At 37.1% G+C, this 24,314-nt stretch overlaps 1 protein-coding gene across 1 annotated transcript in view; it reads left to right on the forward strand.

Moving 5' to 3' along the window:
- Nup214 (nuclear pore complex protein Nup214) overlaps nt 1-14,600 on the forward strand; it is a 98,654-nt gene extending 84,054 nt beyond the window's left edge. Inside the window, exons 17-18 of the mRNA XM_083110206.1 lie at nt 5,639-5,822; nt 14,002-14,600. Of these exons, the coding sequence (XP_082966332.1) occupies nt 5,639-5,822; nt 14,002-14,029 (212 nt within the window). The 3' untranslated portion in view covers nt 14,030-14,600. The remainder of the gene's footprint in view (nt 1-5,638; nt 5,823-14,001) is intronic.
- Nucleotides 14,601-24,314: the final 9,714 nt, after the last annotated feature.

Genomic DNA, 24,314 nt, shown 5'->3' on the forward strand with positions numbered 1-24,314 from the left:
TGTAGGTCCAGTCCCGATTAGCCTTACTGTGCATAAAGTGGACTTAAAACAGTAACTCAAACCAAACTCAGTGTGAAATATGTTGGGCAAACAGCTGCCATAGTAGAATTATTTACAAGATCGATACAGTTTGTACACCCAACGGTAAAAGAAACAGTAGGCGAATTGTCCATCACCATTTTCATTCGGTCTATATTACACAATGTGATGATAATGAATTGAAATAATGACGTCAATAAGCAGAGAACAATGCCTACTTCGAACCAACATGGTTTCATTGCTTAAAACAACACAGGATATAGAATAAAAAAGTAATGAAAAAAGCGGGGGACAATTTACCTATGTTATCTTTGCCGTTGAATGTACTTTCATATACTTTTTTATTACAAATTTGACAAATAAAATTGAATTTTAAATGCTGAATGTGAATTAGAAGAAAAAAACTAAATGCAAGAAAACCTTATTAATTTCAAGTTCAAGAAAACTAAGAAATATATTCAGATTATCGAAACTTTGGTTAACAGTAGTTCAAATTGTCTTCCTCTGTGAATTCATTTACATTGTTTTTAATCTCCATAAATGATATATCTAAAGTGCAAGGAAGCACGGATAAGAAACCCAAGCATAACAGGACATGGCTCCAGTACTTTCTAGGATACTTTGTGATCACTCCATCTTCTAAAATATATGAATTTAATATAGAAATTTTACGATTGTCCATTCAAATTTGTTTTTTTTCATTTATTTTGATTTTTAGTTGTAGTTTCCAGCCAAGATTATATTGGACTAAGGCTTACTTATCCATGTTTACCCCATAATCACTATTTTCATGCACATATGCCAGTCCTTTTCCAAAAGATATGGTAATGTTCAGTAATTCCATGTTTGGAGATACTTTGCAACATCAGTGTTAGCAGTAACTCAATGGATTCAATTGAAGTATCTCTGGCCAATGTAATTCCCATGCAGGTAAAATATCTCAAGTGAGAAATCAGGTGAAGCCAGGCCTGGCTCGGTAAATCAGTTGATAGAGCAATGGCATGGTATGCCAGAGAGGGTTTGAGTCCTGGTTGAACCTTGATTTGTCACTTAAATTTCTTCAGTACATCTTTTGCGTGCACCAAGAGTTGATGTGCAAATCTTATTACACTGACTGTAAACTACACCACAATTTAGGAATTATTACTGCTAAGTTTGAAGTTACATCCGGAGCTTCTCAGGGGACAAACTTTGATTCTTTATTCTTCCTAATATACAAGGTGGTTATAATTAAAGTGACGGTGTTCAGAGTGGTACAGCACGGGCTGTAATGAGAGTAGCAGTCTGAAACTTCGTAGATATGATAATGAAGCAATGCGCTCGCGAATTATGCAAAAAAAAAAAAAAAAAGTTCCAATTCTCGCCACCAGGGTAAAAAATGGCGCTGTAAGCAGTCAAAACGTGGAATTTTCCGTAACTCTGACGTCAAAGTCGGTGACATTGCCTAACCATTGTGTGAGCTCCCTGGTTGTTGTTGGTGACGCTTGTTGCTTTTTTTTTTCCTTTAGTGATGTGAATGTTCGCCGAACATTAAAAGTTTGATTTTTCCCGTGTAAAAAGCAATGGCTATTGCGAAGAAAGACCGTGCACTGCTAGTGAAGTTGTTTTACCAGAATGGGAGCAATAGTAACGCTGCACTGCGGAAATATCGCCAACAGAAAGGGCTGAGAAGAGGGCCCATGTCAATTAATGGGCTGAAGAAGATGATGAAGAAATTCGAGGAAACAGGTGAATTGGGTGTTGCACCAGGGAGAGGAAGGCGGCCCATCCCCGTGGAAGTTGTGGACGAAGTTGCTGTAGCTGTAGCTGACCGTGCAGCACATGCCTCAACTTCTGCAACCAGTGCTAGAGCTGTGGCACGTGAATTGTCACTCCCCTGGTCAACAGTTCGCAAGGTATTGCGGTGCATTTTACACTGGTATCCCTACAAGATTCAAATTGTGCACCAATTGAAACCCCAAGATATTCCACAACGCCGTGAGTTTGCCCATCGGTTTTTGGCACGCATGGAAGTGGATGACATGTGGCCGGGGAATATTCTGTGGACTGACGAGGCGCATTTTACTCTGGTCGGTACAGTGAATACTCAGAACTGTCGCATATGGGGTTCCACTCGTCCACATGTTGTGCAGGAACAACCATTGCACTCAGTTTACGTGACTGCATGGTGTGGGTTCACTAGCTCCTTCATTCTTGGTCCGTTTTTCTTTGAGGAGATGACACCTCGAGGGCCTGTTAGGTGTACAGTGACATCTGCACGTTATAGGGACCTCCTTGTGCAACACGTGATTCCAGCTTTGCAAGAACGGAACTGTGAACACACCACCATTTTCATGCAAGATGGGGCAACACCACATGTCGCTCGCCACGTGAAAGATTTGCTGCGAGAAACCTTCACTAATGACCGCATCATCTCTAGGCAGTTTCCAGATGATTGGCCTTCCAGATCCCCCGACCTTAATCCATGTGACTTCTGGCTGTGGGGATATTTAAAAGATCGTGTCTATCAGGGACATGTCCGGTCTCTGCCTGATCTGAAGGCTAGCATACAACGACATGTCGCTCAGATTTCACCAGACATGCTGTGAGCAACTGTCGACCATGCCGTGTTACGAATGCAGCATGTTGCTGAATTGGGAGGCCATATTGAACAGTTCTTGTAACCATAGTTCCTAATAAACATGCCAGAGCCATTGTTCTCATGTGTTTGATCTTTCCTGCCTTTTTCCTGTAACTATACCACGTTTTGACTGCTTACAGCGCCATTTTTTACCCTGGTGGCGAGAATTGGAACTATTTTTTTTTTTTTTTTTTTGCATAATTCGCGAGCGCATTGCTTCATTATCATATCCACGAAGTTTCAGACTGCTACTCTCATTACAGCCCATGCTGTACCACTCTGAACAATGTCACTTTAATTATAACCACCTGGTACAATTAAGTTCAGATTGCCTATAAAGAACAAATGAAAAGTAGTTGTCAGACTATTGTCTTGTAAGTGGATGCTACATAACTTCAACTAGCATTAACATCCAGAATTTGTCAGTACGCGTCAACATTTACTTTATTCCCTCTTTGTAGAACATTGCAACATGTAAAGTTGTGGAAAAAAATACTTCCCCCTTAAGGCTACTGATATTATGGCTCTATTGGGGGAAGTATTTTTTTCCATCACTGTACATGCCCTTCATAAGTATAGTATTTGTAGCAATGTTGTGACCGTGCACAAGTGTGATGCATTCCGTTATCTTTGGCAAGCCACAGATGTCAAGACAAGGAGTTAATGTGTTGTTCTGCTGTGTGGTGAACATGCTCAAGAGAATCAATCAACCTGCTGCTTGCCAAATCCATTTCTTTCTTAAAACTCGCAACCAGAGCTCTAATTCAATCTTCTCTATCTTTCAGTGTGAGATCTAAAGTTGAATATTCGTGTATTTAGTATGGTGTCCATACACCTGAGGGAGACATTATACAAAACAAATTTTTGAGACCTTTAACCCTGCATTAGGTGCTTAATTTTTGGTAACATACTTTAGCACCTGAGGACACGTGTCACCCTACCCATTAACTATATTTGTGGTATAAAATACATTGTGAATTATACTGTGCATGCATGCTGAACATTCCTTCTTTGTCTAGTAAAATCAACTGCAATTCTTTTACTCGCTTCCTAAGTGACGCCATATACACGTAAAGTTAACATCAGTCGTGGATCCCCATGCTTCTTAATTCTTAACAACCGAAGCAGTACCATGTTCACTTTCAGTCACACTATCATTTTAATGTTCACTTTCAGTCACACTGTCACTTTTATTTTTACTTTGTCATACTGCCACTTCATGTTCACTTTCATGTTCACTTTCAGCCACACTGCCACTTTCATGTGCACTTTCAGTCACGCTGCCACTTTCATGTTCACTCAGTCACGCTGCCAGTTTCTTGTTCACTTTCACTCACCTTCCACTTTCATGTTCACTTTCACTCACACTGCCACTTTCATGTTCAGCACTTTTAGTCACACTTCCACTTTCATGTTCACTTTCAGCCACACTGCCACTTTCATGTTCACTTTTAGCCACACTGCCACTTTCATGTTCACTTTCAGTCACACTGCCACTTTCATGTTCACTTTCACTCACGCTGCCACTTTCATGTTCACTTTCAGTCACACTGCCACTTCACATTCACTTTCAGTCACCTTGTCACTTTCATGTTCACTTTCAGTCACACTTCCACTTTCATGTTCACTTTCAGCCACACTGCTACTTTCATGTTCACTTTTAGCCACACTGCCACTTTCATGTTCACTTTCAGCCACACTGCCACTTTCATGTTCAATTTCAGTCACACTGCCACTTTCATGTTCACTTTCAGTCATGCTGCCACTTTCTTGCTCACTTTCACTCATGCTGCCACTTTCATGTTCACTTTGTCACACTGCCACTTTCATCACTAACACACCTCCGTATACCATCTGAATTTGCTGTGGGGTCTGTCTTTCAATGCTTTGATATTTTTCCTGTTATATATTTAGACCAATTCAATGAGAATTCGCGTTCTTCCCCTACAACTCTCAAAACTTCGGCAGTGACATGGAAACCCAACTTAGCATAATTTTTACCGATGACGTTGCTGTTGAGGGGAATCAGTCCCGTGCGGGAGGAGGTAATCTCCAACTCTGCATGTGTAGACCATTATCCACGCGCTTCACCTTACTGCTGGACTGGAGTTACTCAGCTGCCATGTGGGCACCTGGTTTTTAGTCTTAGTTTTGAATATGAGTATTTTTTATAATATTTTACCTGGATCTGAATTTTTGTGATTTTAATAACTAGGATTTTAGTGTTTTTTTACAAATTCCTTCATCCATATTCCTATTTAACACTATTTCACCTGACACCATGTCCGGTGTGTAGACTTCTAGTTAGACCTGAAGAAGGAGGAAGTATTTACCTCTGAAACGTTGTCCGGATTAACATATACTCACTCACGTAAGTTTGAAAAGTATTTGATACTATTTACCTATTTATTTTGTTAGAACAACAAAGACAAGGAAAGAACATTCAGCTACACAAAAATACTCATGTGCAGTGTGGGTCACAGTGTTGCAATCTCGCAATGAATATCAATGGGGGACGCTAGTACCCCATGTGCCTAATGGAGGGTTAAAATACGAATTAAGTGGCAAATACCCAAAAAATTAAATCCCATGTGTGCGTTCTTATATATTTTGGCCTAAGTTAAGTTGCTTTTCTTCACAAAAGTTGCAATGTTCATATTGATTCTCCATTTACTGTCACAGCAGTATAGTGTTATTTAACCACAGCCTAAGATCTGCCCTTTATACTCTCTCTTAGTTTCCATTTGATATCCCCTGATGATGGATGGCTCTCAACATTAGAATCCAAAGTGAACCAATTCTATAAATGCCGTGATCTTACAGAAACACTTGTTTGCATCATGTCACCAGGAAAGTTTCCCTTCCTATGTCTTAAATGGGAACAGTACTCATTGTTGCAATGTTATATCATTAGTTATATGTAACTGTATAATTATATAGTAACTGTACGACAAAATTTGTACCTTTTTTTATTTATAGCTGGCTTTGGAGGTACTACCCAGCAGTCCTCAACTTTTGAAAATTTAGCTACACAGAATACATCATTGACATTTGGGAATTTAGCGCACAATCAGCAGCAGCCTGGGTTTGGCTCTGTGTTTGGTGGAAGTGCGCAGCCTAGCACTCCACCGTCAAGCTTTGGGACATCTTCCGGTGGTTTTGGGTATGTATTGTTATTTATTTATAGAGCTCAACAGACCGAGCCCAGTTATAGTCCTCTAATTCAGGTTTGTTAAAGGGACAGGAAGGTCTAATGGATTCTATTGGGTTCCATAATATGGTTAGAACCTTTTTTCTCGAGCAATTTAAATTCAGTCCAAGTTGTGTATTGTTCCATTTCAATACAGAACGTGGACCGTATTTAAATTGATCTGGAGGAAAGGTTCCTTGATCATATTTATATTGATCCAGAAAAAAATGTTCTGGACCAAATTAAAATACTTTACAACAGATAAAAAAGTTCTTTATGGTTTCTTTCCTGGACCAGAATTCAATTTATTTCAAATACCCGGACCTTTAACAACTCTACTCTAATTACATAATATTATTTATTACAACAGATTCACTGCAGTTCTTTGAGAATGTTTTAAAAAATATATTTTCAGTTTGTATAAACCCATAGCAAAAATATAAATGGCATTATTTTAACTTCATGTTGAAAGAGTTACACACTCCACACTGGAGAGGTTGAAAGAACTGATGTTTTCACTCTGACAATGAAATATTTGTGTATTTGGGGGATGTTTTTAAAATGCGAACATTAAATGTTATTGTATTTGTATATACCTCAAGGGGAAAATGTCACACACCGGATGAATTGAACGCTGTTGTTCATCAGGTAATTACATCAATACCTCAAGACATGTTGTGACATGCAACAGAGAGCTTCCAAGTTAGCTTAGAAGAATGTTTTCATATCTCAATGTAAAATACGAGGGTAAGTCATTAAATCACAAAAATATATTCTAAAGTTAACGAAGATTTATGCACAACGAAAATTTGTATTTGTGGTTCGAGCAACGAAGTGTTACTCGTTTTTTGTGATCAGAGTGAGTGAAACCTTTTGAAATCTACAGCAGAATGAAGGTTCAGTATGGAGACAATTGTTTAATTTGGGGGAGAGTGTACTAAATTAACGGAATTGCTGGTCGATCTGCCTCAGTTGCCATGCAAACTGGCTTCCCACTCAGGTGTTCATCACTGACATTTCATCTTCTGATTTTAAAAACTGAACTTTCCACCCATTCATACACTCTCTACTGACTTAAACAATTGTGTCCGTACTGAGCCTTCATTCTGCTGTAGATTTCAGAAGGTTTCAATCCCTCTGATCACAAAAAAAGAATAACACTTCGTTGCTCTTCTCCGGTGCAAGTCAACAGTGGAGCGGTTATGTTGTACAAGCTACTGCACAGGCGCATACTGCTCGATCGTCAACACCTTAATGGCGTGTTGCTAAGGAACCATTATGAGTCGTGAAATACAAATTTTCATAAATCTCATGAAGTTTAGAATGGAATTCCTGTTATTTAATGACTTACCCTCGTAAGTAGTAGTCTGTGATGGATCGATAGGACAGCAATGTGATTGTGCTCCATGTTTTTTTGTGTTATTTTATGTATTTCTGATGAGAGGCTGTAATAAGTATATTTTTGGAATGTGAAGTAAGTACTGTAGATTATGTTGTGTAATGAATAATTCGATATCTCGTAACTGAAACATTAAAATACTTTAAAATTAGTCACCATCAGTTCTTCTCCACGTATGTAAACAAACAGTGTTGCGGTCTCATAGTTCGAAAAAATACACTGAGTTCAGTTGAAGTGTCATTATCGAAATATTCGATATATCGAAGGAGAAGATGAGCAGTTGTGTAGAATGTAATGAACAAGTATCTCGGAAGGATATTTCCTTCAAAATGCATAGCTCAAACTGTATGAAGCTGTGTCACTTAAAATGTGCACTCATGAAGGAGGAAGATGTGGAATATATGCGGAATACGGGACAAGTATGGAGATGCAAGGACTGTGCAAAAAGCAGGCATAGTAGTTTACAGAACAAAAGTGTATGTGAAATGGAAGTGCCAACTATTGTTGATCAGTATAAACTTGTTCTAGTAGTAAAGCAGGAAATTGAAAATTTAAAGAAAACAAATATAAATTGTGAAAGCGAATTAAGTAAATCACTTGAGTTAGCTCATCAAAAACTGGATGACAATGCATCTTTGATCAAAAACCTGTCAGAGAAAATAAACACTTGTTTGGTACAAATTGAGCAATTGAAAGAAGAAAATGTAACCCTAAAAAAACAATTGAAGGATACTCAGGATCAACTAGATGAATTAGATCAGTATGGTCGCCGCAATACATTAGAAATATACGGTGTTCCTGAACAAATGAATGAAAATACAACGGATGTAGTAAAAGCTATTGGGCGAGCATTGGATATGGAAATCAAAGATGAAACGATAGACTGTTGTCATAGGTTGCGCAAACCCTTCAATCAAGCTTCCAGTGGAATAATTGTAAAATTTGTAAGGTGAGTGGACAAGGATGCCTTTCTGCAGAAGATGAAAGTAAAAAGAAACTTAAATGCTGTTCATCTAGGTTATACAAAAAATGAAACCATTTATGTTAACCAAAGCATCACGTCGTACCAAAAGTGCATTATTGGGCAGACAAGGAGAATTAAACATGAAAAAAACTATGTGTATTTGTGGGTTGACCATGCGGAAGCTATTAAGTTATGGAAGAAAAAGGATGACACCAACATTATATTATAGAAATAACTAGATGATGTTACCCAATTAATGTAATGGAAAAATGTAATGAACTATCTGTTTACTACCAGAATGTTAGAGGGTTAAATACAAAACTACACAAATTATACTCTAGTATATCCCTTGAAAATTATGATGTAATTATACTAACGGAAACTTGGCTAAATGTAGGTGTATATGATGGAGAGTTCATAGATAAATGGTATAATGTTTATCGTCAAGATCGGGTCCAGAAGGGAGGGGGAGGTGTCTTGGTTGCTGTAGTAAACTAATATGCTGTTGAGGAATTTAAAATCAATATAGAACATATCAGTATATTTTCCACCAAAATCACCAATTTAGAAGTATCGGGATTTTTTTGTATTTGTTGAGATTGCTAACCGGCATAGCTTCAAAGTAATTATTTTTGGTGATTTTAATATTACCACAATAATAGATGATCAATTTGATTTATTGGAAGGTGGACCTATAAGTACCTCTCTTGCTAACTTTTTATCAATGGGCAATCTTAAATCTGTTAATCACGTAAAAATAAAAATGGGAAAACCCTTGATTTATTATTGACAAATATAAGGGATATCATGACCCTTCTTAGAAATTTACACCCGTTGCTTGAGGAAGATCACCACCATCTGTCACTACTTATCCAGGTCTTTGTAAACAAAAAGGTTTCTTGTGTTAAATCAAGTCCAGTTACTTTATACAATTATGCAAGGGCACATTTCTGCAATATGTACGAACACTTGGAAAATGAAAAATGGGACAACTTAGCTACTTACAAGAATTCCAATGAAGCCTTAGACTATTTTTACAAGGTAATTAATGGTGTTATAGACACATATGTGCCGAAAAGATCAATATGTAAAAAACGTTCTTATCCATGTTGGTTCACATCGGATATAATAAGAAATTTTAAAGAAAAAGAAACATACAGAAGAAAGATGAAATATTCAGATTATCATCAAACTAAATTTGTTGAATTACGTAAAAAACTAAAAAGCATGATAAATATAGCATATAAAACATACGTATCAGAAATAAAAAACAATTTAATAAGTAACACCAAACCATTTTGGAATTTTATAAGAAACAAGAAAAACAAACAAATAGAAAACTAGCTCATATGATGTATAAGGGTAATAGATTTGAAACAAACATATTAATTACTAATGGTTTTGCTGAATATTTTCAAACAGTGTATGCTTCAAATCCTTCAACATATAACATCTTTGAATCCTCTGACATGATAGTATCTCAGTCGTTGGTGATAGAATCTATCACTAACACAGAATGCAATGAAGCCATAAAGAAACTGAAATCATTGAAATCTAGTGAACCCGACCAATTGCCAACATACATATTAAAAGGTTGTGCCGAATTATTATGTACCCCTTTGTGTTATATTTTCAATATTATTCTAAAAATGGAAATTTTTCCTGATCTTTGGAAAATCAGTAAAATTTGTCCTGTTTTAAAAAAGGGAGACCTATGCGAAATGACAAATTTATCGACCTATTTCATTAATCTCAGCTCCTTCAAAAAATATTTGAATATATATTATTTGACAGGATATACAACCATATTAAACCTTATATATCAATAGATCAACATGGATTTTGTCCTGGAAAATCAACTTCAACTAATCAGGTCAATTTCACACAGACTATATCAGATTCCCTCGATGATAGGAATTCTGTTGATGCAATATATATGGACTTCACCAAAGCCTTTGATACTCTTGATCACGATGTATTGCTGAGTAAATTGTCTAGTTTGGTCTCTCTCATAACTGTCTTAAATTAATATCCTCTTACTTACGCAATCGAATGCAATTTGTAACATACATTCAAGCTAAGTCATACACTTACAAAGTCTGTTCCGGTGTACCACAAGGCTCCAATCTTGGACCATTATTCTTTCTACTATACATCAATGATCTACCCACAATTTTTAAATACTCAAAATGTTTACTTTTTGCTGATGATTTAAAATTGTATAAAGTAATGAAAGATCCAAAGGATGCACTCAAGTTGCAAGAAGACTTGGAAAATGCACAAAGATGGAGCATCCAAAATAAATTAAACTTTAATGTCTCAAAATGCTTTGTAATAACTTTTTCCAGGCAAACCAAACCTAATATTTATCAGTTTACAATGAATAATCGTACATTACAAAGAGTAAATCAAATAAATGACTTGGGAGTTACATTAAATAATAAATTATCTTTTGGAACACATATTGATCAGATTTGTAATGATGGTTACAGAACGTTAGGGTTCTTAATTAGAAATTCACAAGACATACATAGTGAAAGAGCTCTGACAAGTCGGTTTAATTGCCTTGTTTGAACCAAATTAGAATATGCAAGTGTAGTCTGGTCGCCTTACACACAATGTAATAGCAAAAACATAGAAGGAATTCAGAAGAAATTTGTTTGTTACTTATACGAGGGGGTGCTGAAAAGTTCGTAGCCCAACCCAGAAGGAGTGCACGTGGAATGATGAAATTTTACAGTTCTTCTACATACTCCCCCCAAAGTTCAATACACTTTCTTGCACAGTGCTCCAATTTTTGCAGACCAGTGAAAAAAAATTCTAAAGCTGTTCCACACACCACTGTTCCGTAGCACTAATCACATCCTTATCAGATCCAAAATGGCATCCTTTCAAGTGTTGTTTGAGTTTGGGGAATAAGAAATAGTCTGACGGAGCTATATCTGGGGAATAAGGGGGATGATCTAGACACTGAAACCCTAGTTCATGCAATGTTAGTTGTGTTTGCAGTGCTCGATGGACAGGGGCATTGTCCTGCAGGAACAGAATTCCTTTTTTCATTTTTCTGCGGCGTTGCACTTTCAGTTTTGTGAGTAATGCAGAATAATACTCTGCATTAAATGTCTGACCCTTGGGCACCTCTGATCTCGATGTTTGTGAAATTCGCTGGCTGGGCTTACATGATCACTTCAAGGGCCTGAAAAGCACAATAACAATTTCGTTATTACTATGAAAGTTTGCATGTGTACATACCAAGATATGTTCTTTGAAACTGTAAAGTTTCATCATTCCACGTGCACTCCTGGGTTGGGCTACGAACTTTTCAGCACCCCCCTCGTATTACAAAAAATACAAAAGATCAACTTTTCAGGATCAGGTATCATATAAACAACTACTAAGATAATTCAATATTCACCTTTGTACAAAAGGAGAGTAGTATCACATCAATTATTTTTATATAAGTTAGTGAAGGCTAGTCGACAGTCCAAGTCTCCTCCAAACATTAAACTTTAATGCTAAGAAGAACATGTTACAGTTCAGGCAGCCTTTTTATTACAGCAAATCCCATTCAACAGAACACCAGAATTCAGCCATTCTAAGACTATGTATTAAACATAACGAAATAGTCAGAAACGGTGGAGACTTGGATTTCGCTATGCCATTTAAGCAGTTTCTGTCTGTTCTTCGAAGAATGTCATGAACAAATCAAACAATTATAAATGTTTTCTGTGTACATGGGTACGTTTGTAGATACAATTATGCCTGTATGTCTGTATGTTTGTTTATATATGAGTATATACATGTGTATAGTTAGGAATGTCTGTATATAGATATGTATCCTGTTCTACCTCTGTAAATATCATCTTTAGATTTATGTTCTCTATAAAATTTGTGCTAGTATTCTGTACAAAATGATTATTGTAGTTTTGCTCTCTTTCTTCTTCTTTTGTTTTATATTTTTGAAATTGTAATTTTTTTTTATTGTTTAAAATATATGTAATCCTATTGTAACTGGAGCGAAAGCTCTGTTCTAGGTAAAATAAATAAATAAATAAGTACTTACAGGTTAACAAATGGCATACATCGTTCTGTAGATTTCTCGAATAAATCTATTAATGAGCAACAATAACATGTTGGTGGCCCAGGTAGAACAGCTTTGGCATGGCTTGGTTGAGCCCTGATTTTTTTTTAGTACCTTTTATTATATTATATTTATTATATTACAGTATAACGTATCTGCCATACACTACTTCGAATACCATGTTGTTAAGTTTAAATGTTAGTGTTTGTGCATGTGCACTTTTGGTGAGGAAGGGTAAAATTTTGCAACCAAAACTGTAGTCTGAAGTATCGTTAATGAAAGTCAAATTGCTGAAAGTGCAGTATAGGATCACGCAATTATTGGCAAACTTTACAAAAGTTAGTTATCCTCTGAAAAAGGATAGGATAAGTTACTCAATTCATTTGTGACCCCTGACAGTTTTTGAGTCATTTGACATAATTACACTACATGTGAAATGTACAGGGTGAACCAAAAGTCAGGTTAGATAGAGAAAAATAAATAAAAGTTACAGTATGTGTTCAATATGATCACCGAGTGCTTTATAGCATGTTTCAATGCGATTCTCCCAGTTCCGTAAGATGTCTATAAGTATGGTGGGAGTGATTTGTGAAATGGCTTCTGTGATCCTTTCTTTGAGGTGATCCATGTTGTTAATCTTCTCGGCGTACAACATGACCTTTACGTGGCCCCACAGATAATAAATCAGGGGTGTTAGGTCTGGTGACCGTGCTGGCCATTCAACAGTTCCTCGACGACCTATCCACCTTCCTGGGAACTCTTCTTTTAACCACGTACGAGCAACAATACCATAATGCGGTGGGGCACTGTCATGTTGGAACATGTTGGGAAAGCTTCTTGTTCATTGAGGATGCTCAGGAAAACACTCTCTTGAAACATTTCCTTGTACCTTTCAGCATTGAGATTACCTTCTATAAAAAAAAAGGGCCCGACAACTTGTTTCCCGTATACCACACCAAACCAACTTTCCTGCCCTTGTATTTTGCACGGATCAATCCAATTTGGTTTGTATCACTCCAATAGCGCCAATTTTGCTTATTGACTTCGCCATTAATGAAAAAATTGGCTTCATCACTGAACATAATGGAAGACGAAAACAGTGGATCCTGCCTAATGTATGCACATGCCCACTCACAAAATTCCAGTTGGCAGTCCGGGTCATCTTAAGGTGTTGCAGCTTGTACGGATGCCAACAATGTGTCTGCAGAAGTCGAAGCACACTGCTTTTACTGATATTGTGCTCCATTGATAAACGTCAAAACCTTTTATGAGGGCTCTTGCTGACAGTGGCTAGAACCGCGACTGTTGACCCTTCATCTGTGGATGTTCGTGGTCTTCCGGAACGCTTTCTGTCGTGCACAGAATCAGTCTCCTTGAATTGTGCCAACAACTTGGTGACGGCATTATGGGTGATTGGCTGTCTGGATGTCACTGGTTGAATTGCACAGCCGTATCTCAGTAGCTACGCTCGCCCGCCAGTAAAACCACTTCCACTCTTTCGTCTTTCGTTAACATGTCAGAAACCTGCAAAAAAAGAGAAAAGACTACATTTTACTTATGTAACCTGACTTTTAGTCCACCCTGTATTCATAGAGATAAATTTCATTCAGAATAAAATTTTGGAATTTCACAGTAAGTGTAACTAGAGTCTACTTTCAATTTTTGTTTATTTGCAATGTGTAGTGCACCATTTTCTCCATTCTTACAGAGGCAGTTCATTCCAAAGTTGGCGTTGATCACCACAAGGGCTGCATGTTCCTGTCATTGGCATTTTTGTGCATTGCCATGCATTTTTTGTAATATTGAAACACAGTTTTCATGTAGTCTTTTGCATTATATTTTTTTAGGGCTCCATTGATCTAAATTTTAACCCATTTTATTTTTATGTAAGTAACTATCAGAGAAAATTTGTATTGTTGCAAGAGTTGAAGTATCGTTCTTGCTGTATGAATCTATGAAGTGAATGTGTCTCTTTTGTAAATAAAGTTACAACAAAATCGAATATAACAAAAGTTATTATGGAAGTGTTGTTCTGTTGTAGATTAAAAAAGATTTCATTAAATTGAAAAGAGGAGTTAATATGAATGAACTTTTCTAAGCAATTACATTTTGTATCAGTTTTATTGTTTCTAATGATAGCTTCTTAAATTAAATTTTAATTGTACGTTGTTTTGATGTGAAATTTCAGAGATATCATAAATTTTGCAATTTTCACTTTAATCCATTGTTTACATGTTGCATGTGTATAGAAAGATGCAAATAAATTTTTGGTTGAAAATTGTCTTTTAGATGTTACGCTGTGTTTTATTTTGGTATCTTTAAATCGTGAAGGTCTAACTCACATGATAATTTATCAACTGATGTAATGCTGTGACCCCTCCACCTCTGAAACCCCCCCCCCCAACCTCCCTCAGCCCCAGAAATGTCCAAACCACTAATGGATTATTACAGGGTGGCTACTCACCAGGAATTCCTTGAAATCCAGGAGTTATGCATGAATTCTACGTGAATTTTTCTCCGTAGATATGAAAAAATGCAACTTTTGTTAATCCAAATCCCTTTGAATTTATGCATATTTATTAATGCCCCGAGTCAAGTATTTCAGAGTTTCTTTTTTTTTTTAATCGAGAAGGGGAAAGAAAAGAAAGCTGCGTGGAAAATAAATCACAATTCTCTGTTTGCTTCGTTAGTGTCTTTGCAGAACAATCTATCTGACAAGACGTAAGATTATTGCAAGGTATGATATCTTGAAGTTGATAGGTAAATTTGAGTTTTAAATTTGTATTGTCGTAGATTAATATATCCCATAATATTTGTGACTTGTATTTGCAGATGTTTTGAGTCGGACAAAAGTAAACTCAACACCTTAAATTAAATATTTTAAATATACATGCTGTTTAATTGAATTGAATTAGATTTTTCGATATATTGGAATCGCATAGACCATTTATGTTGTTAATATGTATATGTGTGGGTGGTGAGAAACGGTAGGTAATACGTAAGGCTGAAATAGAGAAAACGTCTAGTTGTAGCCTTGAATTTTTGGAAAGTTCACCTTGAAAACCGGGAATTATACTTGAATTTTTTCAAGGTCCTAGAGTAGCCACTCTGTATTACTTTTTCTTGTACGTATTTCCCTTGTAGTCTACGTTTATTACAAGCATAAAAACACAGTTTATCGTTGTGGTGTTTCAGGAGAACATACGCTCCCTTCATCAGATATTTATTTTTAGTTTGATTAAAGATACTAAAGGATTGCCACACTTAGACGTAAAAAGGAACTTAATTTAGGAAGGCTGGATGAATGGAAGAGAATGGGGATAAACTGGATGGACTTCCACCCCAGATAATGTGACAGAAGCAATGTGCAAAATCTTCACAGAAAATACTGGGAAAGGAGCAGCATTTTTTACATTGACCTAAGTGTGTTAACACTTTAAATCCTGTTCTGATCATTAAACACAGGGCCATGAAATTAGGCAGGTGGCAAAAGTTCGCACTGTTGCCACATCAGAGCACAACCCCCTCTGTTTGGAGGTTTAAGAGAATGAAAAATCTCGTTGTAGAATTGGTCTTTGTAACCCATGCGATACAAACTGTATTTGCTTGAATGGTCAGGGATGACAAAAGTGCCCCAAAGTGAGGTCAGTCGTATGTTTGAACTAGGCAGCCTGGGGCACGTTGCAAATCTGAGTGATGCTCACTGAGCAAGATTTTTGCTCATTGAGCAGACCAGATCATTTACTTAATGGTGTGTGCTCATTGATCAAAACAGCAATGCCATCATCTGTGATTGCACATTCCAAAGCTAATACAGGGTGCCCATAAGAACACTCCTTGATTTCAAATGGTTATAGAATCAAAATTTATTGGAATATTCGTTCACCTTTGTGGCTACAGTTTCAGTTACAGTTGCCTCAGCAAATTGTGTAATCAACCAGTTGATTAGCATTTCCATGTAACTTTGGCCAATAACGGTTCGATCGTTGAAGATAAACAGACCGTACACTGCCCGCTCTGATACGGCACAAAATACATTACATTTTGGAGAGTCACGTACAATCTCCAGGGTGGCACGTGGATTCTCACTCCCCATATCCACACATTTTGTCTGCTGACTTTTCCATTTAAGTGGTAGGTTGCCTCATCACTGAAAATGATCTTCGACAGCAGGTTATCATCATTTTCAATGAACGCCTGTAGATTCCTGTAGAATTCAAGTTGCGTTGCGTTGTCTTGAGGGTGTAACTTCTGCACCAATTACAGCTTATAAGGGTGAAACTGCAAGCGATGCCTAAGATCTTGCTTACCGTTCTTTTCAGGACTTGTAACTCGCAGCTAGCTCTGCGCGTTGACTTTTTTTCAGGCTCCGCAAGAAGGTTTCTTTTGACGCTATCAACAACTTGCTCCTAGACCGATGGTCAGATGCAGACTTCATCATTGAATTTGTTGTACCACTTCAAAATGAACTTGTTAGTAGACACAACATTCTTTGTTGTCTGAAATTCCAACACTCACCAGCTACACTGCTGTTGGCTTGCGCCATCTTGGATTTCACAGCCCTTTGGTGGTAAGAGGAGTGCACAGAAGATTCGGCAGGAAAGAAAATAAATGTTTTGAGTTAATGTATCTGTGGTCAGCATAATTATGAACATATTCCAATAAGTTTTGATTTTATAACCATTTGAAATCAAGGAGAGTTTTTATGGGCACCCTGTATTATGATTATTGCTTCTCAAAACAAAACAATAATGCATGCTAAGCTAATGAATAAGAACAAAATCAAATATTTTCACGAACTGTTATTCGAAATTTACACTTGCACAACTTTGCAAAAACTATGGTGTATGTTTGGAATAAACAACACTTTCATTTTAATACAATTACAAAAAGTGAAAAATTATATTACCTTTTGTTCCTTGAACCTCCTCTGCTTATGTCAAGCCATTAATCACTAATACTTCTTCATTAGTTTAGCCGTCATCTCACGAGATCGAAACACAAAACGTTATATAAGGTGTGACACACAAAAAAAAAAATAATAAAAATTGCTGGACTCAGAAGTTCTGGAACTTACCACATTAGTTCCTCTTATGGCCATTACCTTCGATGTAGTTCCCTTCGGCATTCACACACTTCTGCATTTGCTGCTGCCATTGTTGGTAACAATACTAGAAGTCATTTTCTGTGAATTCACGTAGGAAGTCTGTCGTTTTCGACTTCTTCAACTGAGTCAAAACGTGTTCCCTTGAAGCCAGACTTTAGTTCCGGGGAAGAAAAAAAAGGCAAAGTGCCAGATCTGGCAAGTAGGGGGATGTTCCATGACTAATATTTTTACTCACCAAAAATTGCTTGACAGATAGAGCTAATGCTCGACAACAATGCTTATTTAGCTGTTTAATTCATTTTTACCTGGGTCAGTCATATGTTCAAAACAGTCTGAATCCTTGCTTTGACCTGCTGATTCGTTTGTTTCTGACTGATGAACAAGCAAGTACTAAATTTTCTTTTCTCCAATCGGCTGTCAAAATGTGCAAGGCCTTTCTGCAAGAACCAATAAGATCACAGGAAAAAAGTTTTTGGAAATGTCAATACCCTTTCATGAAATCTATGATTGGGTAGAAAGGTTTAAACAGGAAGAACAAGTTTAAGTGACAAAGGTTCATCAGGTCACTAGAGGGGTACAAGCACACCTTTTCAAACTCTTAACTTCCAACTTAATAGTAAAAACAAATATAATAAATAAAAATATATATGAAATCAATTCTACTAAATAAATATATAAGTGGTGGTGATTTTTTGATGAAATACACATTGCACGCCCCCTCTCCGAACGATATCTGAAGAAGCAGCAGAGTGAAGTAAATTTGGTTTAGGCACATTTTTCAGTTTCATCTATAACAAGACCATGAGCCCCAGACACTACTAATTCTTGGTCTCAATCATTTTCTCATCTCAGTTTTTACAATCTCTTCTTGGTCTCAGATTTCACTCTTTCCCCTATCTTTCATATTCTACTTTCTCTCTATCTCTCTCTCTCTCTCTTTTTTCTTGGGTCCTTGTAAAACTTTTCTGTTCTTGAATTGTTGTTTTAAGTCCACTTTATGCACAGCAAGGCTAATTGGGACTGGACCTACAGTTTAAAGTGGGATCCGAACCACTAGTCCTTGCTCATGTGGTTTGTATTATCTCAAAGAACTAGGACTACTATCCCTTTTCCTAAATTCCTTTTTTCATAAGCATCCAACAAATACTTTTCTGCCAACCTATTAGGCTCATAGCTACAGCTAATTTGTATATGATCTTCGACAGCAGGTTATCATCATTTTCCATGAACTGTAGTAATTTGTATAGGCAGTATCTGTGTTTTTAACGCTCTGAGCACTCATGTCTTCAAACTGAGTAGAAAGGAGCCGAGAAGTGCTCTTTATGAACTCGGAGGAATTAAGTCAAATTGCTGCAAAATACCAAATGCAAGTGGTGCCTCCACCGGGTATCGAACCTGGGACCCCTTATTACAAGGCAATGACGTTACCACTATGCCATCAGGGAGGCCAAACTTTTCTGTTAATTATGACGGCCTGTGAATATGATGTCTCAATTTTCAATATACAGCGTGTTCCGCTCAAGAGAAATAAATGCTTACCGTTTAAAAACAGAGGAAGATATTGTTATGATTTTAATTTTACAAGATACAGAAAAACTTAAGAGTTTATATTCCAATAGTGAATACATGTGCAAGCATTATAATACATTATAAAGCAACGGTGCTAGTCACTCAACATGCTAAAGAACACTTAGCGGGAGCTTGAATACCATTTAGATGTCTGCAGGACAACTTAAGGCGCACACATCTAGTTACATTTTCCATTTCCCTAAACTCTCAGAATTTCTTCATCAAGGTATGTAAAAAGGTGCGTTAATAAACCATTATTTACACTTCAAATTATCAATTATTTCTCGATCCCTCTAAGTGGAACATGCTGTATTATCACACTTGAGAGGGTATACAGACACTGTTGAAATAAACTTAGAATTCATATAGAAACATTTCCTCCCACTACTCAACTCAAATAATATTAAAAGCCTCAGAATAATAAAATGAGACATTGGAATGTGATGAAAATATGAGGAAAACTGACCAACCTATGAAACCTGAACTGAACCTGAGGCGCTGGCCCCCATGGTGGAATAGTTATCACATCGCTCTACAACGCCAGGGGTCCCAGGTTCAAATCCTGGCCTGGGCATGGATGTTTGTGAGTGCTCATTCATCAATTTCATCACTCATCCTCATCTTCGTAAATTAGCCAAAAAGTGGCGCAGAAAGTAAAGTAAAATAAAGCAAATAAAACCAATCAATAACCCGAGGCATGGCAAATTTCCTACATACATCTTAGGGACCTTGTGACATTGGTAGTATGCATCCTGGCATAGTTTCATAGTCTGCACAGATGAAATGTTATAACAAATCAGTATTTCCAAATTGCAGTAGTATTACGAATGTGAGCGGCATTTCATGGAACGAAGGCAAGAAGTTAACAGATCACCGGCTGAATACTGTTGTGTTTGAAATAAGTTTGAGGAGTTGATGGATGCTATCTTGTTCTGTAATATTTTATAATCCAAGAAATTGAACAAATAGTATCTTTTTTGGGGAAAAATCCACAAAGAATTGAAAAAAAATCGAAGAAACAGTTGTCAGTCAACAATGACAATGCAAACTAGAAATTGTTTTTGGAGAGTACTGAATAGGTAGAAGTGCTCTTGTGTTTTTTCTCTGTTGCTGAACTTAGAATATTGTTGTTTGAATTTGTTTTTAATTATACTTTATGTACAGAAAGGCTAATTGGATTGGATCTACTATTTAAAGTAGGATCTGATCACTATATTCTTCCACTGGTTATCAAACCCAGGACCTCTCGATTACATGGTGACAACTTTACCACTACGCCATCGGGGATACCTGAAGTTCGAATATGTATAATACTAAAGATGATTTTTATGCAGAGTTAGAACAGGTCTCTGATAAATTTTCCCAGTATGATATGAAAATTCTGTTAGGTGACTGTAATGCACAGATTGGCAAAGGAGGCATTTAAACCTACTATTGGTAAAGAAAGTCTTCATGAATTAAGTAATGATAATGGTATAAGATTAATTACTTTTGCAACCTCAAAGAATTTAATTGTGAAAAGTACCACTTTTAAACATAAAGATATCCATAAATATACCTGGTCTCTCACGTTTATCACGCAAGAGTCCTTATGTAGTCCTCTCATTACGTGCTATACATCTCAGACAAGCTACGAACGCACTATTTATCATAGCGCTAACTCACCCCTAGAGTTTATCACACAGAGGTCCCTACGTACGGCGCTCACTCTTTGTGTATCTCTATGCATCCATTTGGCTCTGAGTAATTGCAAAGAACTGTCTCAATCCATCTGGCCCTGTCCCTGAGAGCGTAAGCTTATAAGAACTTTTTGAGCAGGCCTCATCTCCAGGAAAATACCAACTCGGGGCAAGCCCTGGCACCTAGCGACCTGTTGGGTGAGATGAGTCAAGGCAAGAGCTTATAAAACCTTTTCCTGCTCCCCCCAAAATAGGCAATAGTTAGGCTGGATAGTTCGATGAGCTAACTGATCTCTAACTACGCACTGGTAATGGTTGTCTTAGAGTGTAACGAGTCGGAACCTGGTATTTGTACCTCCGACAAACTGACTCACCCCTGCCCCTACCACCGGAGCAAAGGCCTTATTGTTACCTTTCAAACAGGAAAACCATTGAGGGAAAGCAACCGTTGGCTTCCCTGGCTGCCGGGAAAAAGCAACCTTCGCAAGAGCATTTAGATTGGATTGGATTAATTTGTTGTTTTAAGTCCACTTTATGCACAGTAAGACTAATTGGGACTGGACCTACAGTTTAAAGTGGGATCCGAACCACTATGTGCCTCCACCGGGAATCGAACCCGGGATCCCTTGATTACAAGGTGATGACGCTACCACTGTATCATCGGGGAGGCCAAGAGCATTTAGAAACATTCAAATTTTTATATTTCCATTTTCCAGCTGTGTGCATTAAAACCACACAGCAACTCCCTCCGAAATGCCAAATGAACTTACTCGCAGATCATCATTGATATGGAAAGAACACTGATCTCATGCATTTATACACTGTTTGCCTTCAACTTATAGTGTAAAGTATAGGGTGTTCAGGGAAAAGCACAAAATTTTACTCGAGGAAGTTATTGATGTCAATTCTTTTAATAGGAAACATTACAGGCATGATATGCATGTTGGATCATCACTGTTAAGAATATTTACACATGCCCAATATAAAACTATACATATAATATTTTATTTAATTTATTCAGTGTGTCTTAAATGAAAGCAACGGGAAATCGCATTGTGACTTGTGCTTTTTCCCCAAACACCCTAGAATTGTCTGCAGTTACAAGTTCAGTAAGAAGATGAGCCTAGATGTGCCAAACGTAACAGTACATAAAACACAATAATCTCTTCATACATACAGCATGATAAAAAAAATGATCACGCATATGATGTAGTACTAATGATCAGCAGTCTGGAATGTGTTTTTACCAATTTCACTTTGTACAAGTGGTAACCAACAGAGAAGTCTTGAAAGCACTGTTACGGTTGGGATATCTAGGCTCACTTTCTGTGAATGGCTGAGACGCAGTTGCTCAGCCAGTCTACATCTTATTGGCACACTCATTGTGATTGGCGAAATGTGCCAGAAAAGCTACATAAAGTCAATCTTAGGGCCGTTTTTTCAATGTTCAGTTAAGGTTCATGTTAGCACGTAACTGGAAGTTAGTGAAAATTTCTGTTTTTCAATGTACAGTTAGCTCGTAACTGGAACTCTGGTGGCGATTATCTTTACTGGTGCTTCTTCTTGCAGTTACCAGCCTAACTGGAAGTTACGATGCAACATGGACGCCTCGTGCAGCTATCGAAGTTCCACACTCGCAACTTCACTGTCAGATTAAACAAGATATGATTCATAAAACTTTTAAATTGGTACAGAAAAATACTCGTTTTGTTTGGCAGAGCTTACCAACGTCCGTGCAAATATGGAAATTAAGCAGCATAGTTGCTAGAAATCGTTTCCTAAGGTTGTGTTGGAGAATTTGTGATCACGATATCTGGTCTTCTAGGCGGGACAATCTCCAATCGGTAATTTGGTGTAGTGGTTAGTGGTACCACCTTTCGGAGCTTGTGTTTTGTAATATGAGTTCGAGTCCTGATCACGGGTATTTTTTTTTCTTGTCAATTATTTATTACGTGTGTTGCATTTAATTCACACTTTATTATTGAATGATCTTCTCGGATTAATATTAGAGTAAATTTTATTATTATTATTCATATTTTTAGAAGTCTAGAAAGCATGCTTACTATTAACATCATGTTTTTTCGCTCAACAACATGCATAGAGAGGTACAAAGCATGCAGTCAAATGTACAATATTTACATATTCATAATAATAATAGTGTTTATATCAACAAACCGTTATTATTAATGTCTCGACTTTCGAGTTCTTCACGCTTCTTCTACAAGAAAGTATCTGCGCTTGCGCCTAATAACATGATTTCCCCCACGTGGAATTGGCCTTTATTAGAAGAAAACCAAATTTGTAGTGCTGTCTTTCGTTAATTTATTTCGTAAGCATTCAAAATGGATGCGCAGCCATTGTTCCTATCGTTTCACAATGCAATAACGTGCTTTCGAGCGCGGCGTGCTTGTAGTTCTATATTTAAACGCCAGGCTGTGTGCCAGTCGACGCGGTTTGAAACTATACTAACAGATGGCGCGCAGATCGATTTCCTGTAATTTCCGTGCTTCAGAATTGCCAACACACTGTTTCGGAGAACGAACCATGGTTTAGTTAATTGGCAGTTACTTTCACATTGAAAAACCCGGTGCTGGTTAAGACTGGCTGTTATCTCCAACTGGCAGTTAGTTAACAGAAAGATTAACAGGACATTGAAAAACTGGCCCTTATTGTCATGCAATAACAATCAAACTTGATAATTCATGAATGTTTATCACTAATATTAGTTTTATGTGTGGTATTTAAAATAACTTCCCACCAATGGGCCCCAAGCCTTTTCATATTCAAATAAGAACTAAAATTTTCCACATTGTGCACTCTGGTTAGTGTTATAAATGTTATTCTCGATTTTTGAGTTTGAGTTTCTTATGTTAGTCCACTTTATGTACAAGTAGGCTAATTGTGACTAGACCTACAGCTTAAAGTGGGATTTGAACTACTGTCTGTCTCCACCGGGTATCGAATCAATGACACCTTGATTACAAGGCTATGGCATTACAACTATGCCATTTTTTGTTTTATTGCTAAACATTTGGAATGGGGTCCAAAAACTCAGTACTTGCCTTAAAGGCCATTACCCCTGATAATAAGTCATGTACCCTACATCTCTCTTCTGTAGCACATGATTTACATGTCTCCACATTGGAATTTTGTGGCTGTTTCTGTCGAGCTACTTCATGTGTTTCATTGTGAAATTAGTGTTTTTATTTAAAAGAAAACAGATTTTGTTTCATAAAAGAGCCTGTGTATAATCTATTTTTTTAATCTATCAAGCAAAACAAACAGAACATCATGCACTAAATATTTGGCCGAAAGAAGCTGCCTCCTTCCTCCAGAAAGAATCCTGACTACAATTCTGCATTGAACTGAAAAAAATTATTTTCAATTTCCTCTTCCAGTTATTTATCAGAAATTCATATCCTGATTTAGTTTCCAAAACCACTACCCTGATTTACAAGTTGATAACAAAAATTGGGCCTCTCCGATGACATAGCAGTAATGTTGTCACCTTGTAATCAAAGAGTCCCGGATTTGATACCCGGTGGAAGCACATTGTGGTTCGAATCCCGCTTTAAAACTGTAGGCCCAGTCCTGATTACTGTTTCTGTGCATAAATTGGATTTAAAAACAACATGGAATAACTAACTAACTCTTTAGCTTTCTTAA

Source organism: Lepisma saccharinum, chromosome 23, assembly GCF_977018435.1.
Source record: "Lepisma saccharinum chromosome 23, izLepSacc3.1, whole genome shotgun sequence".
NCBI classification, from domain to species: Eukaryota; Metazoa; Arthropoda; class Insecta; order Zygentoma; family Lepismatidae; genus Lepisma; species Lepisma saccharinum.